This window comes from Monodelphis domestica, chromosome 3 (genome assembly GCF_027887165.1).
Source record: "Monodelphis domestica isolate mMonDom1 chromosome 3, mMonDom1.pri, whole genome shotgun sequence".
NCBI classification, from domain to species: Eukaryota; Metazoa; Chordata; class Mammalia; order Didelphimorphia; family Didelphidae; genus Monodelphis; species Monodelphis domestica.
Window position 1 is genome coordinate 343,996,796 of NC_077229.1, and position 19,760 is coordinate 344,016,555.

Sequence of the window (19,760 nt, forward strand, 5' to 3'; positions counted from 1 at the left end):
TAATAATAGCACCTCCCTCTCAGGGTTGAAGTAAAGATAAAATGAGTTTATACTTGTAAAGTACTTTACAAAGCTAAAAGCTCTATAGAAATGCTATTAAAAATCCGTGATTAAATTACTACATTTGCCATAAGAATACCTAGAGCCCAATTTATAGGATAAAAGATTCACTTCTCCTTTCAAATAAATTCCTAAATGAGCCTAAATTCAACTGGAACTTTCAGCATTTGGGCTTTTTTTTTTTTTGAGGTTTGAAAGAGTTTTTGTTCCCAGAATCTTCTCTCATGAATTCATGAAACAAGTTCCCCAGATTCCTACCATTCCATTTAAATTTCCACCTCTTCCTCTAAAAAAAAAATGGGATGAGATATCTGCCCTATTGACAAAGGAAGAGCAAACAGTAATAACTACTTTTCCTTTTAAACCCTGATGAAGTGAGAGAGTGAAGATGTAGTGTCAAAAGGAAGATGAAGTGAAATGTTGGTGCCAGAAGCTAAGCACTAGGTTTTATAAAAAATGAATTTATAGATATTACCTTTTGGAATTGGGGTATGGCCAGATGAGTGAGACATAATTATGGGGGGCAGGCAAAGGGCTTTTTTAGTAGCCAGTGCTTCCATTAACAAAAACTAACCACGAAATGCACCAGGAAACATTAGCTTCTAGCTCTACCTTTGATATTCCCATCAAATGAGGATACCTGGTGCACACTCTGAAAAATACAACTTTAAAAAGACAAACAGGCACAAAAAAACATGCAATTCCAAGAGAAGAACTTTCCAATAGAGAATTTTATTTCTGGGTTATAATCATCGTATTGACATCAGAGTTTAGGTAAAAAGAGGCAAGTGGCATGTGGGTAAAGACTATAAAGAGTAGTGAACTCTTTATGGAGAGGCGACTTTACCAAAAAACCAAGGGCTTTTTAATTTGTTGTCAGTGATAGCAAAAAGGAAAGGATGGTCAGCAATGAATGATGGAGTAATTCTTGCACATCGCTTCATCATGACTGCTGCGGTGGCACAAGCTGCCTCGGTGCCTTCTTCATCAACTTCCACATAAGCCTTGTGCATAACCTTGGATAGATATAGGTCCTCCCTGGCTGACATCCCAGAAAAGTCAGCCATGCTTTGATCAAATGCATCTGACATCCCCAATTTTTGAAGAATGGATTCCATGTCTAAGTTCCCCTCCAATTTAAATCTGGGAAGGTAAACGTCTACCTCAGTTTGGTCCATCATGTCTAGATTTAGCCAATCTGCTAATTTCTCAGAAGTAAGTGCTTCTTCCAACTAGAAATAAAAAAGAGTTGCAAGTTGTGATGCCCAAAGGATTTAATTTAGTTAGACAAATATTCCTTCAGAATCTACTCTATACAAGGTTACTATGCTAGATGTGGAGGATCCAAAGACCAAAAAAAAAATGGAAAAAAAGGCTTATGTCCTCAAAGAACTTCTATTCTACTTAAAAAGTTAAGAAAAGTGCCAAATTAGGGGCAGTTGAGTAGCGCATTGGATAGAACCCCAGGCCTGGAGTTGGTAGGACCTGAGTTCAAAGCTAGTCTTAGACACTTCCTAGCTTTGTGATCCTGGGAAAGTCACTTAACCCCAATAACCTGGCCTTTGCCATTCTTATCTTAGAACTGATACTAAGACAGAAGATTAAGTGGAAAGTGCACAACCAAGCCAAACTCATTCTCATTCTCTCCCTCTCCCTTTCTCTATCTCCCTGTCTGTCTGTCTGTCTCTCTCACACACACACATGCACACACACACACACCATTCAAATAGAAAGTGATAACACTCTTTTCTATGCTTTCCTTCATAAGACCTTAGATTCAGAGTTAGAAGGGACCTTGGAGCCCATCTAGTATAACTCTTCATTTTACAGATGAGAAAATTGATTCCACAAGGGGCTAAGCCAAAATTCCATCCAAGAGGTTGACTCGATAACTTCAAATACAGCCTCCTTTCTCATGCGTACTCATCCCACAATCTTCAAATTGTTCTCTAAAGAGGACAGTCATATATGCTCTCTTGGGTCGAATTCAGTCTCAGAATAGATTTCATTTCTTCCTGCTCCCTTTCATTACTACTTGATAACTTTAATTTCTCTAGCACTTTGTAGATTTCAAAGCACTTTCACATATAATCTCATTCAAGCTTTTTCATCACAACAGCCCTTAGAATTATTTCAGGCATAGTATTTCCATTTTAAAGATGGGGAAACTGGCTCAAAGAAGTTCCATGATTTCCTAAGTAAATGAAAAACTGACATTTCAATTGACTTCACTCAAACTTGATTCAGTACTGGGCTTTCCCTGTACTTCTGTATCTGCAAAACTGGGGTGGCTCTTAGTTATGACAGGAACTCATTCTAACTAGATCGAGAATCAGCCATTGGACTATCTAGGATCTTAACAAGGAAGTTCTCCAGTGAAGTCGCCTAAGGCAACTAGTTCTGTACTCCCTACTAACCTATTTATTTATCCAGACTTCCTTCCTCAAGCATGTTTCTAGTCTATCATGACTCCCAATTCCATCTCCAGCTTTGCTCATCTGATTCCCATTCTGCTCTGCTTGCCCACACCAGCAGGATCTTGAATCTATCTCATCTTCCCCTCTAGCAATTCCAGACCCTTAAATGTTAGTTGAGGTCCTTGGTTCCCTCTAGCCTCTAGTGGGTGACTGCTGCAGTCCACTGTCAGTCCCTAAACCTAGTGAAATGATACCTTGGATCCCAAGGGATTCCTCCCTTCTCCCACCACCCCTACCATACTCTCCTCCCTTGTAATATAATGCATTCAAAAAAATCAGTATCACCTCCAATCATTTATCTAGACATCTAGAACAGAATTTCAAAGAACTTGATTATTATAATAAAAATTCATCCATAGTATATACAACTCTGAATCCATTTTTCTAAATTTTCTGGAAGCAACTAGCACACAATAAAATCACTTACCATTTTTATATCCCTGTTCTCATCTGGAAGTAAAATGGCCATGCTCATTTGTCCTCCAGTGTAAGGCAGAACTAGGATCTTGGTAAACACTTCTCCTATGTAAGTCATATGAAATGTAGATTTCTGATACATCATTGGTACTAGTTTCTGCTCCTCCTGAAATTAGATAAATAAATGTGAAATTGAATATAAGACAACTACAGAGGGCAGATAAAATCAATACAAGTGACTTAAAAAAGAGGCTTACTTGTATGCTCCTGCCTTGTTTAGACTGTAAGCTCTTTGATGGCATAAATCAAATGTTAACACAGTGATATCTAAATACTCTGGGGCTTGTTTCTTTATATGGAAATTTATATATAGGAAAAAATATATACCTTATGTCCTGTCATGTGACATAGAATTGCTACTCTAGGCATATATGTATAAAATATCTTTAATATCAAAGAAGTATTTTCAAGAGTCCTAAAGTTTCCCTTTTCTTTCTTTAGATCCTCTTCAATTAAGGCTTTTAGCACTCTCCTGTCTTATTTATCTCCTTCCTCCTATTAGAACAAGAAATGCTAAAAGTTCAGCTAGTTCCACTTAATCAAATATTTGGTGACTAGTCAGTGTGAATGAGTTTCACTGAAATTGAATTCATAGCTTAAGTCTTATCTGATTGTGGAATGAAAAACTTTATCCAATTAAAGACATTTCATGTGTAAACAAGCTGACAAGGGGTAATTAAAACAAACAAACAAACAAACAAACAACCCTTACCTTCTCTTTTAGAACAGATATTAAGTATCAGTTCTAAGACAGAAGAGCAATAAAGGCTAAACAATGAGGGTGAAGTGACTTGCCAAGAGACACAAAGCTAGGAAGTATCTGAGGCCAAATTTGAACCCAGGACCTCCAATCTCCAGGCCTGGATCTCTTTTTACTGAGCCACTTAGCTGCCTCTCAGAGTCATAATTTTAAAAAATAAATCCAACATCTTTTACTCCATTAAAATACATTATTCATACACACAAGACTTACCTAGCAAGTAAACCTTTTTAGGGTGATAACTATTAGGGGAAGTGGAGAGAAGAGACTAGCTTTACCTTTCTCTGTCTCAAGGCCCCTATATGAATATTATATATTTTCTGGAACATTTTACATTATTCCAATGACTAACTAATGATATTCTGTATCGTATTCACCTCCTATATTTCTTTATACCATCAACAATGAATTTTTTTACAAAATAGCATATTGAAAGAAAAGGTTTTTTAATTGTTGTTCAAAGAACTTTTTCTATTCCCTGCAACATAAGGTATTTAATAGGTGCTTGATATCTCACAGCAAAGCACTCAGATGTATAATGCCTTCTCTGTGTTTGTGTATATGGCTATGTACACATGCATATACATGTATATCAATAGCCCACTGAGTCCAACCTTTGTTCCATCTTTCATTACTTGAAGATATTAACTCACATTTATATATACACCCAGATTATATATATAGAGAGAGAGGGAGAGAGACAGAGAGACAGAAAGAGAGAGAGAGACAGAGACAGAGAGAGAGAGAGACAGAGAGAGACAGACAGAGAGAGGGAAAGAGAGAGGGAAAGAGAGAGAGAGAGAGTGCTCTCCTAGGGGATAAAGAAGATGGAGAAAGGAAGAACAGTTAAGTCAAGAAAAGGAAAAGAGGAGTTATATTTAAAGAACAGAAGAAAACAGACTTCAGAGGCTATATTACTATATATGATAGATTATACTAAGCTTAGACCAAAAGACTAAAGGGAAATGGATATCCTTCTTAAGGATGTTAGCAAAAAGGTCTAGAAGAAATAAATGTCTGGACAATGGGAGATCAGACAGAGATATCCTAACTGGGGAAAGAAACAATTGTCTCCAAAGAAGGTCTTAGAACTTCTCTTGGGTTTGCCTTGCTTCTAAATAATCTATACCCACTGTGTCCTCATTGCTCAGAGCAAAAGTTATTGTTCCACTGAAAAACACAACTCTAAGACCAAGCTCCTTTCTTCTCTGATTTACCATGGTAAGGTTATAAAAAACAAATGTACAAAATGAGAAGGAAACTATCTTCCAGAGGCTATTGTCATAAGAGAGTTTCTAAGGTCTTGACATGAGGAAATTTGCTGGACTAACAAATGAAATGATGGAAAACTAGCTATGTGATTGAATTCTTTATTCTATCAGAATAAATGAAGGGGGCAGCTGGGTCAGTGGATTGAGAGCCAGGTCTAGAGATGGGAGGTTCTAGGTTCAAATCTGGCCTCAGACACTTCTCAGCTGTGTGATCCTGGGCAAGTCACTTAACCCCCATTGCCTAGCCCTTACCACTTTTCAGCCTTGGAACCAATACACAGTATTGATTCCAAGATGGAAGGTAAGGGTTTAAAAAAAAGAATAAAGAAAAGATTGAGGAAAAGCCTACCTAGGGGAGAAAGAAAAGGATGGAGAAAGGAAGAATATTTAAGTAATGAAAAGGAAGAATGTAAATAGGTGTGTTGTTAGCTCTTTATCTGTATTTTAAGAAACAAAGGGAACATGTTTATTTTTTTCACTGTCTTGATTGCCCAGGAAGTCCCAGGATATTGCAAAATTTCCACTTACCTTGCTGATTTTGAACATCTTTTCAGTGGTCTTTTCTTTGTTAAATTGTTTTTCCCATTTTCCACCGAAGTAGATAGCATTTGTAAGTACAAGACAGGTCATTGGAGAAATGGTATCTTTAGGGAGAAGTTCTACAATCTTACCTATCAAAGAACATCAGAGAATAAGTTTGATATAGACACAATGTCATCTAAAACAAACAAGATAACATGTGTAAAGCACTTTACAAAGCACTAAATAAGTGCTAGCTACTATCATCATAATTATAACAGTGATTATGTGGTCTGCCAGGAAATATACTAAATAAGATTTTAATCTTTATAAATTAGTCAAATATAATAACTCACCTTCATATAGCACCATCTAAGCAGTGATGTAGTCTGCAAAAAAATCTGTCCATCAAATGTAATCAAGAAAAAAAAAATTACTGGTCTTTTCTGTTTTTTGGTATAGTAGCAAAAATGCCTCTAATTACTGTGAACTTTCAAGAAGGAACCATTTCCAACTACACAACATCCTTCCCTTTGCTGAGTATATTAAAGAAAAATTATCTTTATATCTCTAAAATGTGTTAGCATCCAGGATCTCATTTATATTCACAAAGACTCTATTAAGATTCAGTTTTTAGTTGATTCTCTCAGGTTTTCTAAGTATACTATCATTTCATCTATAATAAGTGACAATTTTGTTTCCCAACTGCCTATTTTTATTCCTTCCATTCTTTTTTGTTGTCTTATTGCTATAGATAGCATTTCTAATACAATACTGAATAATAGTGGAAATAATGGAGTCCTTGCTTCATCTTTGATCTTATTAGGAAGGCTTCAAGGTTTCTCCATTATAGATAATACTTACTCTTGGTTTTAGATAGACACTACTTTTGGGAAATGCAGACCAAAACAATTCTGAGATATCATCTCACACTTATCAAACTGGTTAAAATGACAAAGGAGCAAAATGGCAAATGGTGGACGGGATATGGAAAAATGGGGACACTGATACATCATTGGTAGAACTGTGAATGATTCCAACCATTTTGGAGAGCAATTTGGAATCATGCCCAGAGAGTTATAAAACTGTGTATATACTCTTAAGACTCAGTAATACCATTGCTGGGTCTGTTTCCCAAGGAAACAAGAAAAAAAAAAGGATGGAACGCAATTAGGATATTTAGCTAAAACTGCTCCCTACCTCTTTCCTACATTTCCCTCTCTTTACTATCACTACTTTGATGTAATAGAGCTACTAGCAGCCTCATAATTTAATTTTGATTATTACAATTGGTCAACCTTTTTAACTATTACAATTTGGCGACTTTTAATTATTATACAGCTCTTTGAGGTTCTGCCAAGTACATAGCCCAAAAACAGTAATCTATTTGCAGAACATTGTACTTGTAAATTAGAGGAAGGTGAAAATGAATTAACTTAAATATGAGCATCAGAATAAAATATGTACAGCATGAATAATAAAAGAATGTAAGCATACATATTTAAAAGGCATAAAAGGACAAGTGAATAGACTTCTACATGGGTTTGAATGAGGATATGGTAACATTGTTGGGAGGGAAGAGAAGCTGGTGTAATACATTGGAGTTGGGAATGATTCATTCTGCAGGTTGATCGCTATCTTCAGAAGCATTACTGATACTGTGGACACTATGAGAAAATAGAAGGAATTGAGGGACTCAAGACAGCCAGTGGTTAATTGTGGGAACTGAGTGAACCACACTGACTCCATATTGTCTCTCAATTCTGGAGCTAGCTCAGTTCCCTGTCTATTCAATTGTTCCCTGTCTATTCAATTGTGATTCTATTCTAACTTCTGTCTAGTAAGAAAAATTTATTCAATTGAGAGAATTGGGAGAAAACCTTATTGTATTATTTGAACCTATACGTGCACAGCTGGGAAAGTGGACCACCTGTATAAGCTGTTTAGAGATCTTTAACCAAAGACCTAGGATATGCTGCCAGAAAAACAATCAGATCCTAAAACTGATGAGTTTTTTCATAATTGTACAACTCAAGCAATCTATATGTCTTAAATGAAGACTGGTCCCATACTAATCAATCATTTGTTGTTTCCATGTTCCTTTGATTGTCTATAGTTACTTGGGGAGGACTGGGATACCTCTTTTCTTGAATTCAGGGTTCTCCTGTACCTATTCACTCCCCCTTTCTCATATTGGAAAGTTCCTAATCTTTTATCCAATTAGAAATCAGATGACTTAATGCTATATTGTTTCCTTTTAATTAATTGGCCTTATTTGAGTAATTGTTTTAATTTGTAAAAATCTGGGATCCCCTGTATTCAAGGTGTAGCCCTAAGCTGAGGAAGGGGCTTTGTCCCAAATTGTTAGGCAATGGACATGCATTGCTTAACAACTCGTTATGCTCAGAGGATCAAAACTTTGGTTTGTTTGTTTTTTTTTCAATAATTTCATCTTTTGCTTATTACAACACTGAAAAGTAGGAAAAAAAGCAATGGAAATTTAGTTTCCTCATAGGCTTAATGGCCAGATTTTTTGCATATGTTTTCACTGATTAGAAAAATCAGGTTTTTTTTTATACTTTGCAAAATCATTAGCTACCATCTCTCCAATAGCTAACAAGAAAACCCACAATTTCTTACCTTCTGTTTTTTCTTCTACCCACTTATTGATGTGTTTTCTTGCTGCTTCAAAATCATGAGCAAAGTCAAGTTCTTCCATATTTGAATGGTAGAATTTCTGACAACAATCCTTAAAAGACTAAATAATAGGATAAACAATATAACTAAGTGCCTCACATTCAAAACTAAACATCATTAATATACTGTGAGTAAATTTTGGACTCCTTCTTTGTAACAATCATAGACATTTTATAGATTACAAAGGTATTGATCCCAAATATTTGTATTTGACCTGGATGAACTTCAGGTATTAACCTAAAGCAACTAATGATCTAAGAAGTAGACATCAGAATTTGTTAAGTCTGTTTAATGTTTATTAGCACAAAAAGATCACTTAAAAAGCAATGCTTATGGTCAGGAAATACAAGGCAAAACTAATGGGCTTCTGATGTGCCATTTTCCTCTAATAAACAAATCAAAAAACCACTTTTTGAAAGTCAAGTCAAACCCTACATATCTCTATATATTTAGCACATGAGCTAATTAAGCCAGGCATTCAATTTCTACTGAATCATAAGATCACAGACTTAGAACTAGAAGACTTTAGAAGTCATCTAGACTGTTTTACATTTTTACAAAGGAGAAAACTGGGGCCTGGGGACATGACTCACCAAAGTAATAAGTGGCAGAAGTGGGATTTGAACTCCAGTTGTGCAATGTCTAATGAACCATATCGTTGGACTTTAAAGATTAAGAATATTGTGTTTTGAGAGTAACCCACTTTTTTTCAAGGGGTCCAAACAATTTATTAATAACATGACCACAGATGAGATACTCCTGCCATATAAGGCCTTCATCTCTCTTTCCCCTTAAAAAGTTCATTGATTTCCTTAAGTTGATATAAAGAGAAGTAACAGACAAGACTTACTGAATGGAAATTATAAGTCTTTTCTCCAAAGAGTTGGTTGGCAATTCTTAGTAGGCACTGAGAACCAGATTTATTAACTTCTCCAAGAAAGGACTGAAAACTTTGGTGGATATCTGTATCTTTTTTTAAAGAAAGAACCTGTTAAAAAAAAAAGGATAACTTTAGTACTGTCTTTCTTCAAAAACAAAATAAAACACAAAAATACCTCAAAGGAAAATCAACTAAAAGTTCTACAGAGGTGGACAGAATTTTAAAATAAGATCTGATGATGTCATTCACCTAATTCTATAAGGTCCAATAGCCCGCTCTTGCCTTTAGGAACAAATATAACACTTCTCTGATTAGTATTTAAAGTCCTTCAGAACCTGGTTCTAGTCTGCTTTTCCAGACTTATACATTATTGCATTTTTCCAATTCCACCCTCGCCTCAACTGTGCTGCCTAAATTGGATTTCTTGCCATTTCTCATGGCAAGGTAAGATGGTAAGATTATTCTGCATTAGTAATCTAAAGAACATTTCTACCCCAAATTCTTACTGTAGATACCATAGGGTAGCAAAACCCCCAATATTTTCTATTCCATTCCCCTCACTGTCCATTGCTGTACCATTGACAAAGATCTCTTTGCGAGTAGCTCCTCTGAGATTGGCTTTAGGAAGATACAGAAAGTTTCATAACTTTTTTTTTTCTCTCAAACAGGTCACATACCTGTTGTATCTGTGCAGCAGTATTTCCCTTGGCCCCATCTAAGACCATAGACAGGGCACAGTAGAGGCTCAGAGGAGAATAAAACACATTCTTTGAGCTATTTTCTTCACTGACTTTTTTAAAAACATCCAAGGCAAAGGCATTGTTTGCTTCAGAGAAAGCATCCATTGTGGCACGCCTGGAATAAGAAGACAAAGATATGTTACATGAATATGAGGCACTTATGAATGCATTCACAAACTCCATTTTGAATCTAGATCATTTCCAATGGTATCACTTCAATTATAATAATAATAAAGTACAGTTACATATTGCCTCAGTATTTGTAGAGCACTTAACAAGTTATCTCATTTGATCCTCAAAACAACCCTGCAAGGTGGGTGCTATTATTATCTTCATTTTACAGAAGAGGAAACAAAGGTAAAAAGAGATTAAGGGTAAGAAGGCAAGGTAAAAAGAGGTAAATTGATTTTACCAGTGTCACACAGCTAGTAAGGGTCTAAGACTGCATTTGAACTAGATCTTCCTGACTCCAAGTGTGGCACTCTAGCCATTGTAACACATAGCTGATTTCTCTAAGATAAAACAAACAAACCAAAAAATTATGGCACTAGGAAAAAAAAACAGATATATTCAGATTTGCTGATTATTATTATGATGATTATAACATATCTAGGAAGTCTTTGAGGTTTACAACAGACTTTCCTATCAATTTCTTCCTCCCCAAATGGCAATGTTTCATGGATCCAGCAACAATTGGATGACTGAATGGTCAAGAATGGTGTTTGAATGCCAATTTGGCAAAAAAAAAAAAAGGGTCCAGTGGAGTACATACACAAAACGCATGGCCCTGTGCTACTTCCATTTCTATCAATGACTTGGATGAACATAGAGAAGGAATACTCATCAAATTGGCAGTTGACCCAAAGCTGGGAGGATAGTTAACACAGAGGAGAACAGCCACTGTCCAAAAGGAGCTTGGCAGGAGCTGGAGAGCATTAGACTGAATACATTATAATGAAATGCAAGAACAGTAACTTCAATGTGGTGCACTTACATATAAACAATTTTCACAAATGTAAGGTAGAATAATCATGGCTTAATAGCATTTTTCAAAAAGTTCTGAGGATTGGAATAGACTGCAAGCAGCATGATGATATAAGAACCGGAAAAAAAAAAGCTAATGTAATCTTACAGGTAATTCCGAGGGAGGAATAGCTTTTTAGAATAGGGAGATGATCTAGTCCCACTGTATCTGAAACTGTCTCTAGGCTGGCCTTTCTCAGACTTCATCTGGAGTACTAGATTCAATTCTGGGCACTATGGTTCTAAAAGGACATTGATAAACTTGAGAATATCCCAAGTGGAGCAATCAAGGAGACAAAAGGGCATGTGTTCATGCTGTATGAAAATGGGTAGAAGAAAAAGGGTATGTTTAACCTATGGAAAAGAAGAGACAGAGGTTCTCAGGAGAACGTCCTTCAAGTATTTTGAAGGGTTGTCATGTGAAAGAAGGATTATATTTGGCCCCAGAGGGCAGAATCAGAATTAAAGGGTAGAAGCTGCAAAGAGGCCAATTAGACTTGACAGAAACAACTTGCTAATAATTAAGAATTGCCCAGAAAAGGAATGGGCTTGATTCAACAAGTGGCAAGTTCTCTGTTCTGGTGGATATTTATATACAGGTTGATGAATGTTGAGTATATTACAGTGGAGATTCTTTTTCTATATAGATTGAACTAGGTGATCATATGAATCTAGCACTCAAATTCCCTAACTCTTTTCTCTGATCCCCAAGAATGGGCTTGAATCTAATTGAGAGTATCATCCTTTCTAGCTTTTTTTCCCCAGACATGCACTAGTGAGAATATCACCAACAGAAGAGGCCAAAAACTACTTGTAGAGCTTACTTTTTGATTGTAGTTCTCATCCCCATTCCTTCCCTTCTTCACTGGATCCTCCACAGTCTCCATCTGATAGTCAGAGGTTTTCTATAAACCAGCTAAATACCATGCCAACATTCTGCCCCATAAACATCTCAATTAGAATTTTTAGTCCAGTTAGTTCTTGCTCCCTCACAGGCTATGATCAGTGTGGTTAAGCAATTTCCTCATTTTCCCCTGCTGTTAACACAATCCTCCCAACTAATTCCTTCCTTCTCCTACCCTCATTCCTTTCACAGTGTTACACCATAGACAGAAATTACATTCCATTAATATTTCTTCTCATAACCTAATACCTATCTATATCCACCTCAGTTCTCCTCAGGCCCATTCTGCTTTTCTGCATTATTCTCTTGATCTACCAATTATACTTTTTGGAATCTTGTTTTTATTCTATATCCATTTCACCACATCTCTGTGTGATGGAAAAGGCATTGGCTTGCAAATTCTGGCTTTGTTACTGCCTACTTGTGGAACCTTCCTAGGCATCAGTTTCCTCATCTGCAAAATAAAAGGGTTAGCCCAAGTGAGTTTTGATCTGTCTAGATCTAAATCTATGGCCCTATGATTCTAGAACATATGCTTCACAATTCACTGTATTAACTAAAATCTGGCTTTCCTGAAAGATTGTAAACTGATTTTCACTGCTACTAAAACAGGAATAAATGTTAACCTTTCCTCTTGGAAGTTTTTATGATTCAGATGGACCTCCCTTTTCCTCTTGCTGTCAACTATGCACCTCCATATTATTCTTCATCTAGTTCAATTTTCCTGCTATGATTTTCAAGGACTTTATACATATTCATGTTGGCCTTGGCAATGCTGGTATCACAGTGCCCCAATCTTTTGTACTTTCATGACTTCATCTCCATTTTCCTTTTTAGCCATATAATATCAAACAAAATAAGATCCCAATCCCTGAAACTCTACTCTCTTGCTACAAATTCCTGTCCTTTATCTCTTTCTATCCACTAAACTCTCTTCAATTAAACCAAACCTCCTCTTTGACTTCTTTATCCTACAATCTCTAAACCCTTCCTGTTATCCCAATTTAACTCCTCCATCCTGATTTCACTTGTCCCTCTATATATAATCCCCATATTCTGACTATGCCAGTGATTCCCTAAGGATTTAAACTGCCTGTTCCTTTGAATATCCTTATTTTTATTCTTAATCTTCAGTAGCTTTCACCGCTCAGGTACTGAATTTCTGCTGCCTAGTTCCTGAGAAATTGCTGGGTAAAGTAATAAAACTATGCAGATTTCATCCTTCAAAAGAAGAGCATGTGATTTCCTCAGGAAATGGAATTCCTTCCACCGACTTGTTCAGTTCTACAGAGTTGCTTCAGGTATATAGAGGTTAAAGAATTTAGTAGTCAATAAACATTTATCACGTACCTACTATGAACCAGGAATTGTAGTAAGTGCTGGGGATATAAAAAGAGGCAAAATATAGGTCTTGCCCTCAAAGAGCATTGACTTCAATGGGGGAGGAGAAACAATTTTCAGCATAAATAGGAAGTGAATGAGAGAGCAGCCACTTCCTTCTTTGAATAGTCTCCAGGTTATAATTTCATTTTTTTAGAATGGTCCCTAGAACTGAACCCAATATTCTAGATGATGTCTGACAAAGATCTAAAAGCACTAGTATTAAGAAAGGTCGGGAAAGTCTTCCTGTGAGGAGGGAAAGCATTACAAACATGGGGGACTGCCAAAGAAAGTGCCTAGAAAATGCAAGGTAGAGTGTCTCATTTGTGGACTAGCAAAGAGACATATCATTGGAATAAAGAATATCTCACAGAGAATTAGATGTAAGAAGACTGGAAAGGTAAAAGAAGAGTAGATTAGGAAGGTTTTGAACACCAAATAGAGTATTTTAAAAAAATTTAACTCCAAAGGAATTTATTGAGTTAGCGGTGGGAGTGTATCACCGACAAGGTAATAGATCTGGAAAATAGAGGGAGAAGAGAGAATTTAAGAATAATTGGACTCCCAGAAAAGCCAGAAATAAACACCAAACTGGACATGGTGATACAAGATATAATCAAAGAAAATTGCCCAGAGATTCTAGAACAAGGGGGCAATACAGCCACTGACAGAGCTCACAGAACACCTTCTACACTAAACCCCCAAAAGACAACTCCCAGGAATGTAATTGCCAAATTCCAAAGCTCTCAAACAAAAGAGAAAATCCTACAGGAAGCCAGAAAAAGACAATTTAGATATAAAGGAATGCCACTCAGGGTCACACAAGACCTTGCAAGTTCTACTCTGAATGATCGTAAGGCATGGAACATGATCTTCAGAAAGGCAAGAGAGCTGGATCTCCAACCAAGAATCAGCTACCCAGCAAAACTGACTATATACTTCCAAGGGAAAGTATGGGCATTCAACAAAATAGAAGACTTCCAACTTTTTGCAAAGAAAAGACCAGAGCTCTGTGGAAAGTTTGATACCGAAAATCAAAGAGCAAGGAATACCTGAAAAGGTAAATATTAAGGAAAGGGGAAAAATGTTATCTTCTTCTTTTACTCAAACTCTCTTCTATAAGGACTACATTTATATCAATCTATGTATACTAACATGTGGGGAAAATGTAATGTATAAATAGGGGGTAAAGAAAGACCAAATAGAATAATGGTTCTCACACAAAGATTCACATGGGAAGGGGAGGGGAAGAAAACTCCTATAAGAAGGAGAGGAAGAGAGGGGGGGGGGGTTACTTAAACCTCAATCTCAGGGAAATCAACTCTGAGAGGGAAAAACATCCAGATCCATTGGGATCTTGAATTCTATCTTACCCAACAAGGGTAAGGAGAAGGGAAAACCAAGGGGGGGAGGGGGAGAGGGAGAACAAAAAGGGAGGGAAAGAGAGGGGGGAGGGGGAGGGAAGAAAAAGGGAGGGACTAAAAAGGGAAACATCAAGGGAGGGAACAAGGGGGACTGATTCAAAGTAAATCACTGGACTAAAAGGTAGAGCCGAAGAAGAAAAGGTTAGAATTAGGGAAGGCAATCAAAATGCCAGGGAGTCCACAAATGACAATCATAACTTTGAACGTGAATGGGATGAACTCACCCATAAAACATAGACGAATAGCAGAATGGATTAGAATCCAAAACCCTACCATATGTTGTCTTCAAGAAACACACATGAGGCGGGTTGACACCCACAAGGTCAGAATTAAAGGATGGAGTAAGACCTTCTGGGCCTCAACTGATAGAAAGAAGGCAGGAGTGGTAATCATGATATCTGATAAAGCCAATGCAAAAATAGACCTGATAAAAAGGGATAGGGAAGGTAATTATATTTTGTTAAAAGGGACTCTAGACAATGAGGAAATATCATTAATCAACATGTATGCACCAAATAATATAGCACCCAAATTTCTAATGGAGAAACTAGGAGAATTGAAGGAAGAAATAGACAATAAAACCATACTAGTGGGAGACTTAAACCAAGCATTATCAAATTTAGATAAATCAAATCAAAAAATAAATAAGAAAGAGGTAAAAGAAGTGAATGAAATCTTAGAAAAATTAGAATTAATAGACATATGGAGAAAAATAAATAGGGATAAAAAGGAATACACCTTCTTCTCAGCACCACATGGCACATCACAAAAATTGACCATACATTAGGTCACAGAAACATAGCACACAAATGCAAAAAAGCAGAAATAATGAATGCAGCCTTCTCAGATCACAAGGCAATAAAAATAATGATTAGTAATGGTACATGGAAAACCAAATCTAAAACCAATTGGAAATTAAACAATATGATACTCCAAAACCGTTTAGTTAAAGAAGAAATCATAGAAACAATTAATAATTTCATTGAGGAAAATGACAATGGCGAAACATCCTTTCAAACCTTTTGGGATGCAGCCAAAGTGGTAATCAGAGGCAAATTCATATCCCTGAATGCTTATATTAACAAACAAGGGAGAGCAGAGATCAATCAATTGGAAATGCAATTGAAAAAACTCGAAAGCGATCAAATTAATACCCCCCAGCAGAAAACCAAATTAGAAATCCTAAAAATTAAGGGAGAAATTAATAAAATCGAAAGTGATAGAACTATCGATTTAATAAATAAGACAAGAAGCTGGTACTTTGAAAAAACAAACAAAATAGACAAAGTACTGGTCAATCTAATTTAAAAAAGGAAGGAAGAAAAGCAAATTCACAGCATTAAAGATGAAAAGGGGGACAGCACCTCCGATGAAGATGAAATTAAGGCAATCATTAGAAATTACTTTGCCCAATTATATGGCAATAAATACACCAATTTAGGAGAAATGGATGAATATATACAAAAATACAAACTGCCTAGACTAACAGAACAGGAAATAGAATTCTTAAATAATCCCATATCAGAAATTGAAATCCATCAAGCCATCAAAGAACTTCCTAAGAAAAAATCCCCAGGGCCTGATGGATTCACCTGTGAATTCTATCAAACATTCAGAGAACAGTTAATCCCAATACTATACAAACTATTTGACATAATAAGCAAAGAGGGAGTTCTACCAAACTCCTTTTACGACACAAACATGGTACTGATTCCAAAACCAGGCAGGTCAAAAACAGAGAAAGAAAACTATAGGCCAATCTCCCTAATGAATATAGATGCAAAAATCTTAAATAGGATACTAGCAAAAAGACTCCAGCAAGTGATCAGAAGGATCATTCACCATGATCAAGTAGGATTCATACCAGGGATGCAGGGCTGGTTCAACATTAGGAAAACCATCCACATAATTGACCACATCAACAAGCAAACTAGCAAGAACCACATGATTATCTCAATAGATTCAGAAAAAGCCTTTGATAAAATACAACACCCATTCCTATTAAAAACACTAGAAAGCATAGGAATAGAAGGGTCATTCCTAAAAATAATAAACAGTATATATCTAAAACCAACAGCTAATATCATCTGCAATGGGGATAAACTAGATGCATTCCCAATAAGATCAGGAGTGAAACAAGGATGCCCATTATCACCTCTACTATTTGACATTGTACTAGAAACACTAGCAGTAGCAATTAGAGAAGATAAAGGAATTGCAGGCATCAAAATAGGCAAGGAGGAGACCAAGTTATCACTCTTTGCGGATGACATGATGGTCTACTTAAAGAATCCTAGAGATTCAACCAAAAAGCTAATTGAAATAATCAACAATTTTAGCAAAGTTGCAGGATACAAAATAAACCCACATAAATCATCAGCTTTTCTATATATCTCCAACACAGCTCAGCAGCAAGAACTAGAAAGAGAAATCCCATTCAAAATCACCTTAGACAAAATAAAATACCTAGGAATCTACCTCCCAAGACAAACACAGGAACTATATGAACACAACTACAAAACACTCACCACACAACTAAAACTAGACTTGAACAAATGGAAAAACATTAACTGCTCATGGATAGGACGAGCCAATACAATAAAAATGACCATCCTACCCAAACTTATTTATCTATTTAGTGCCATACCCATTGAACTACCAAAATACTTCTTCACTGATTTAGAAAAAACCATAACAATGTTCATTTGGAAGAACAAAAGATCAAGGATATCCAGGGAAATAATGTAAAAAAACACATATGATGGGGGCCTTGCAGTCCCTGACCTAAAACTATATTACAAAGCAGCAGTCATCAAAACAATTTGGTATTGGCTAAGAAACAGAAAGGAAGATCAGTGTAATAGACTGGGGGAAAGCGACCTCAGCAAGACAGTATACGATAAACCCAAAGATCCCAGTTTTTGGGACAAAAATCCACTATTCGATAAAAACTTCTCGGAAAATTGGAAGACAGTGTGGGAGAGAATAGGAATAGATCAACACCTCACACCCTACACCAAGATAAATTCAAAATGGGTGAGTGACTTAAACATAAAGAAGGAAACCATAAGTAAATTGGGTAAACACAGAATAGTATACATGTCAGACCTTTGGGAGGGGAAAGGCTTTAAAACCAAGCAAGATATAGAAAGAATCACAAAATGTAAAATAAATAATTTTGACTACATCAAACTAAAAAGATTTTGTACAAACAAAACCCATATAACTAAAATCAGAAGGGAAACAACAAATTGGGAAAAAATCTTCATAGAAACCTCTGACAAAGGTTTAATTACTCATATTTATAATGAGCTAAATCAATTGTACAAAAAATCAAGCCATTCTCCAATTGATAAATGGGCAAGGGAAATGGATAGGCAGTTCTAAGATAAAGAAATCAAAACTATTAACAAGCACATGAAGAAGTGTTCTACATCTCTTATAATCAGAGAGATGCAAATCAAAACAACTCTGAGGTATCACCTCACACCTAGCAGATTGGCTAACATGACAGCTATGCAAAGTAATGAATGCTGGAGGGGATGTGGCAAAGCAGGGACATTAATTCATTGCTGGTGGAGCTGTGAACTGATCCAACCATTCTGGAGGGCAATTTGGAACTATGCCCAAAGGGTGACAAAAGAATATCTACCCTTTGACCCAGCCATAGCACTGCTGGGTCTGTACCCCAAAGAGATAATGGACACAAAGACTTCTACAAAAATATTCATAGCTGCGCTCTTTGTGGTGGCCCAAAACTGGAAAACGAGGGGATGCCCATCAATTGGGGAATGGCTGAACAAACTGTGGTATATGTTGGTGATGGAGTACTATTGTGCTAAAAGGAATAATAAAGTGGAGAAGTTCCATGGAGACTGGAACAACCTCCAGGAAGTGATGCAGAGCGAGAGGAGCAGAACCAGGAGAACATTGTACACAGAGACTAATACACTGTGGTATCATCGAACGTAATGGACTTCTCCATTAGTAGTGGTGTAATGTCCCTGAACAACTTGCAGGGATCCAGGAGAAAAAAACACTATTCATAAGCAAAGGATAAACTATGGGAGTGGAAACACCGAGAAAAAGCAACTGCCTGAATACAGAGGTTGAGGGGACATGACAGAGGATAGACTCTAAATGAACACTCTAATGCAAATACTATCAACAAAGCAATGGGTTCAAATCAAGAAAACATCTAATGCCCAGTGGACTTATGCGTCGGCTATGGGGGGTGGGGGGGAGGAAAAGAAAATGATCTATGTCTTTAACGAATAATGCTTGGAAATGATCAAATAAAATATATTTTAAAAAAAATTTAACTCCAAAGGAATTTATTGAATTAGCGGTGGGAGTGGGGAGAGAGAGAGAGAGAGAGAGAGACAGAGAGAGAGAGAGAGACAGAGAGAGAGAGAGAGACAGAGAGAGAGAGAGAGAAAATATGTGTGAGTATGTGTATGTGTGTGTGTGTGTGTGTGTGTGTGTGTGTGTGTTGGAGAGACAGGGACATGCCCAACCCTGTGCTTTAGAAAAATTAATGTGGTGGCTAAATGGAGAATATTAGAATGGGGAGAGACTTGAGGAAGACATACCAGCAGGCTACTGGAATAGTCCAGGTATGGGGTGATAAGAGCCTTCAACAAAGTAGTGGAGGTATTAGAGGAGAGAAGAGTGAATATTTAAGAGATGCTGTAAAGGTGAAGTTGACAGGCCTTACTAACAGATTGGATACTGGAGGTAAGATATAATGGAGTCAAGGTCAAAACTCAGGTTGTAAGCCTGAGGGATTGAATGATGGTATGGCTCTCAACAATAGTACAGAAGTTATAGTAATAAAGTAAAGGATATAATAAGTTCAGTTTTGGCTATTGTTTTTAAAAAATCAAAAAAAGAAGGGAAGGGAAGGGGTGTACCTCCAAAGGTAGGCTTGAACCCCAAGGTATAGAGTGAGGGAAAAAAGAACCTCCTTCTTCCTCAAAGCAGGGTTCAGGGGAGCTGTAACGGGTTGGCTCAGAGAGAGGAGAGGGGGTTTGAAGATTTTCCCCTTCTGCCTTTCCTCCTTAGCTAAAGCTGCTCTCCCCAGTTCACTCTTGTCACACTTTCCCCCCCTCCACTACTTGAGACCCAAAAGGTCTTCCCTTGATCCAT

The 19,760-nt window shown here is 36.8% G+C and overlaps 1 protein-coding gene across 2 annotated transcripts in view; it reads right to left on the minus strand.

Annotated features, from left to right (window-relative positions):
• Window positions 1-773: 773 nt before the first annotated feature.
• Window positions 774-19,760, minus strand: part of LOC100025102 (serpin B6-like) — a 33,214-nt gene continuing 14,227 nt past the window's right edge. For both annotated transcript variants that reach the window (XM_007486875.2, XM_001376118.4), the window contains exons 2-7: window positions 9,819-9,996; window positions 9,112-9,249; window positions 8,205-8,322; window positions 5,574-5,716; window positions 2,965-3,120; window positions 774-1,292 (exon numbers count right to left, since the gene is read on the minus strand). In XM_007486875.2, coding sequence (XP_007486937.2) covers window positions 888-1,292; window positions 2,965-3,120; window positions 5,574-5,716; window positions 8,205-8,322; window positions 9,112-9,249; window positions 9,819-9,986 — 1,128 coding nt within the window. In that variant the 5' untranslated portion in view covers window positions 9,987-9,996 and the 3' untranslated portion in view covers window positions 774-887. The remainder of the gene's footprint in view (window positions 1,293-2,964; window positions 3,121-5,573; window positions 5,717-8,204; window positions 8,323-9,111; window positions 9,250-9,818; window positions 9,997-19,760) is intronic.